Consider the following 3,351-nt stretch of genomic DNA (forward strand, 5'->3'; position numbering starts at 1 on the left):
AGGCGCGGTGGCTGGGACTCTATGACCCACGGGCCGGCCCATCCCGCTGGGCCTCTAGCCCAGAAGCCTCGGCCAGGTGGTCCGAGGTGCCCTGGGGTCCAAGGGCCAGCAGGTCCCGGTCCCGGGAGAGCGAGGCAGCTGCTGTAGGACCCGCAGCCTGGGACCTCAGTGCCACCCGCAGGCCTGTCTGGCGCACCCGGCTCTGGACGCGCAGAGATCAGTGTTTGGCTCCGTCGTGACCACAATGTGTCCAGAGATCTCAGACCTGGGCTTTGGGGTGACCAAAGTACCGGAGACTTTGGCACATCCTCCCTTCTCTGGCTGATGGAGAGCCACAGCCTCTGCCAGGTGCCAGGGTGCCCTCATGTATGGAGAAACTATAATAGTAACAAAGCATAAGGTGCCACAGCTCCAGCTTTTATTCACAATATGTCTGTGCCTCACCCTGCCCCCACGGAATTGGAATCATATTTTGGAACAAGCCCCCCCTGAGAGTGTGATAGCTGACTGGGAGAGCTCACTACACACCTCCTCTGAGAGCCACATCTCATTTGCTCCTCCAACACGTTCCTTGGAGAGGTACTAGCATCCCCACCTCAGGACAGGTTCACAGCGGTCACGTGACTTGTTCAAGTCCTCCGGTAAGTGATGGAGGAAGACCTAAGCGAGGTCTGCCTAATGCCAGCAGAACTAGGACCCTGGAACGCTGGAGGACAGCAGGGATGTCTGCATCTGCTGGGATGGGGTAGAGGTGGGTCTCCCAAGTGGAGGAAGGTCTTCTGGGGCTCCTTATCCCAGAGCGGCCCTAACGGAACAAAGGTGGACCCGCGTCCTTTTGCAGGTTTTGAATTTCGCCCAGCTCCTCTCCTCCAATCTGCCAGGGTACCTGTGTCTCCGTGTAGATCTGCTGTCTCTACAGATATGGTGGCTGAGGGTGGGCAGCCCCAGACGGTGCTGGTGACTCCTGTTGCACCTGGGAGGTGATGTTTCTGGGTTCTGCTCACATCACTGCCACCTGTGAGGCTCCGAGTGAGTCATTTGGCAGCCATGGGTCTTCCTTCTCCCCAGTGTCACCAGAGATGCTCACACCTCCTTCTCCGCTCCTGGGAGTGAGTGTGAGAATTAATTACTAGCACACCCCAGAAGGGTGAGGAGAACGCTCAGGAGTGAGTGTGTGTGATGGGATAACACACCCCCGGGAAAGGCTGGGAGAGAGGTGGCTGGCCAGAGTCCCCTACTTCCTCCAGGTGGGGGATGGCTCCAGATCGGCCCCTCGGGAGCCCTGGAGACTTGGTTGGCTCTGCTCGGAGGCTGTGGGAGCTTGATCTCTGCTGGGCTCCATCCAGCAGTTTCTGTCCCAGACAGAGGAGCCTTGTTCTCTCCTCCTTAGACACTGTCATTGTCTGGCACCGAGTTATGGGGGCGAGAGGTGTCCTGGGGCTTGGATGCCCTGCAAAGGCCCCGCCTGGCATGACTCCTAAATTAATAATGTATTTAGCTGTGGGAAGGGACCCTTGATTGCCAAGGGCCTGGAAGAGGCGTCCCTCTGAGTGTGTTATGGCACAACCTGGCACGAAAAGGGTTACCCAGGCAGCAGCCATCTTGCTGCAGCGGAAGCTTTGTTCCCAGCTGAGGAGCTGAATAAATCTTTCTGGGGCTGGCAGGGTTCTCATCGGCCACATTTGGGGGACTCTTCTGCCCCCCTCCCCTTGGTTCTGGGTTCTGCGGAAGACACTTTAGCCCTGGAGTCTCAGCTCAGAGGAAGGGGCGGTTTCTTTAGCAAAGGAATCCGGCTTGCTCACTGTGGTCAGATAAATGTTTTTATCTGTCTCCGTACACCCTGAAACCTGAGGTATATTTTGTCTCTGAAGATGAGTCTACATCCCCCCACCCCACATCTGACACCAGTTTCTTCTCTGTGTGCACTCCCCTCTCTGCCTCCCGGCCCATCCCCAGGGGTCGGTAACATTCAGACTTCTCCAGGGTACTCAGCCCATTTCCCTCTGTTTTCTCCACAGCAAGCCCCACCCAACACGGACTGGCGTTTCTCTCAGGCCCAGAGACCCGGCACCAGCGGGTAGGTGACTGCCTCTCCAGCCCACCCTCTTCTCTGCGGCATTTTCTCAGTGATGACGTGAGAGGGGGTGGGGGAGGGCTCAGCATTTGCTACGAATGGCTTCTTCCCTCAGTTCCAGATTTCAGGGAGGTTCTGGTGTCCTGGGGGCTCTTACACAGATCCCAGAGGGAAGAGGCTATTTTGGAAGCTCAGGTCATGCGCTCATCCCCTCTCTTCTCCCACCCCAGGAAACCTGTCCTATCTCCTGGGGGCTCTGTGGGACCACAAGGTGGTTTTAAGGTGGTCTCCGGGTAGGGGAGGGAGCTTATTAACCCATCTACTGCCTACATCACCCCACTCTGGGCTCCATCTTGACCTGGGGTTCAGGCCGAGAAACCTGGGGCAGGAGGAGGAGAGGAGGAGCCTGCAGGAAAGAGCCAAGGAGGAGAGGGAGGTCGGCAGCTGTGGGGGAAGGGAGACAGCACAGCTGGAGGTGGGGCTGAGGAGGGAGAGCTCTAGGGCAGGTCTTCCTGGCCCTGACCCTCCTCCGGGCCACCCGGGAGGCCCCCCACTGGTTCTACCCTCTTAGTCCCAGGCCTTCTGTCTTTGCTACTCTCTTATCTCCACACCTGCCCCTCAGTCTCTGTCAGTTTACATTCTCGGCCTCTCCCTTTTCCTTGGTCTCTATCTCAGTTTCTGTATTTATTGCTGCCTCTCTGTTCCTACCATTGTCTCTACTGGCGTTGATCTGTGCCTCACACTACGCCTGCCATGGCCAGGTGCTCAATAAATGTGGAATCAATGAATCAATGTGACTTCCCAGTCGCAGTCAGTTTCTCCTTTTCTCTCTGTCTCTGCCTCCCTGTCTCCATCCTTGATCTCTGTTCTGTCTCTCCCTCTTTCATCCGTTGCTAGTGTCCTTGTGTTCCTCTGCCTCCGGTTTTTGTTCCTCCACCCCTCACTATTTCTGCTGTCCTCTCTATGCTCAGCCTCTGTGTCTCTGTCTACATGCTCAGCCTACATGTCTCTGTAACTGTGGTCTGTCCTTTCCTGCCTCACTGCGTCTCTTTCTGTTTCTCTTTATTTATCTCTCTCTGTCTCTATTTTTTATCCTGTCTTTTGCTCAGTGTCTCTGCCTGTCTCTCATTTCTTTGGACTTGTGGGCAAGCCAGCACACACATCATCCCCACCTCTCTCCCTCCCCAGGCCCCTCACACACAGAGCCTTTGATCAGTGCTTTCCAACACACACCCTCCCATGTAGGCTGCCCCAGCTGCTCATTTCAATCTGGTATG

General features: G+C 56.3%; 1 protein-coding gene across 14 annotated transcripts in view; it reads left to right on the forward strand.

Annotated features, from left to right (window-relative positions):
* LOC102757680 (protocadherin gamma-C4) overlaps nt 1-3,351 on the forward strand; it is a 130,930-nt gene that overhangs the window by 114,920 nt on the left and 12,659 nt on the right. For all 14 annotated transcript variants that reach the window (XM_006776956.2, XM_006776954.2, XM_006776959.2 and 11 more), the window contains exon 2: nt 2,019-2,077. In XM_006776956.2, coding sequence (XP_006777019.1) covers nt 2,019-2,077 — 59 coding nt within the window. The remainder of the gene's footprint in view (nt 1-2,018; nt 2,078-3,351) is intronic.

This window comes from Myotis davidii, unplaced genomic scaffold, assembly GCF_000327345.1.
Source record: "Myotis davidii unplaced genomic scaffold, ASM32734v1 scaffold89, whole genome shotgun sequence".
NCBI lineage: Eukaryota > Metazoa > Chordata > Mammalia > Chiroptera > Vespertilionidae > Myotis > Myotis davidii.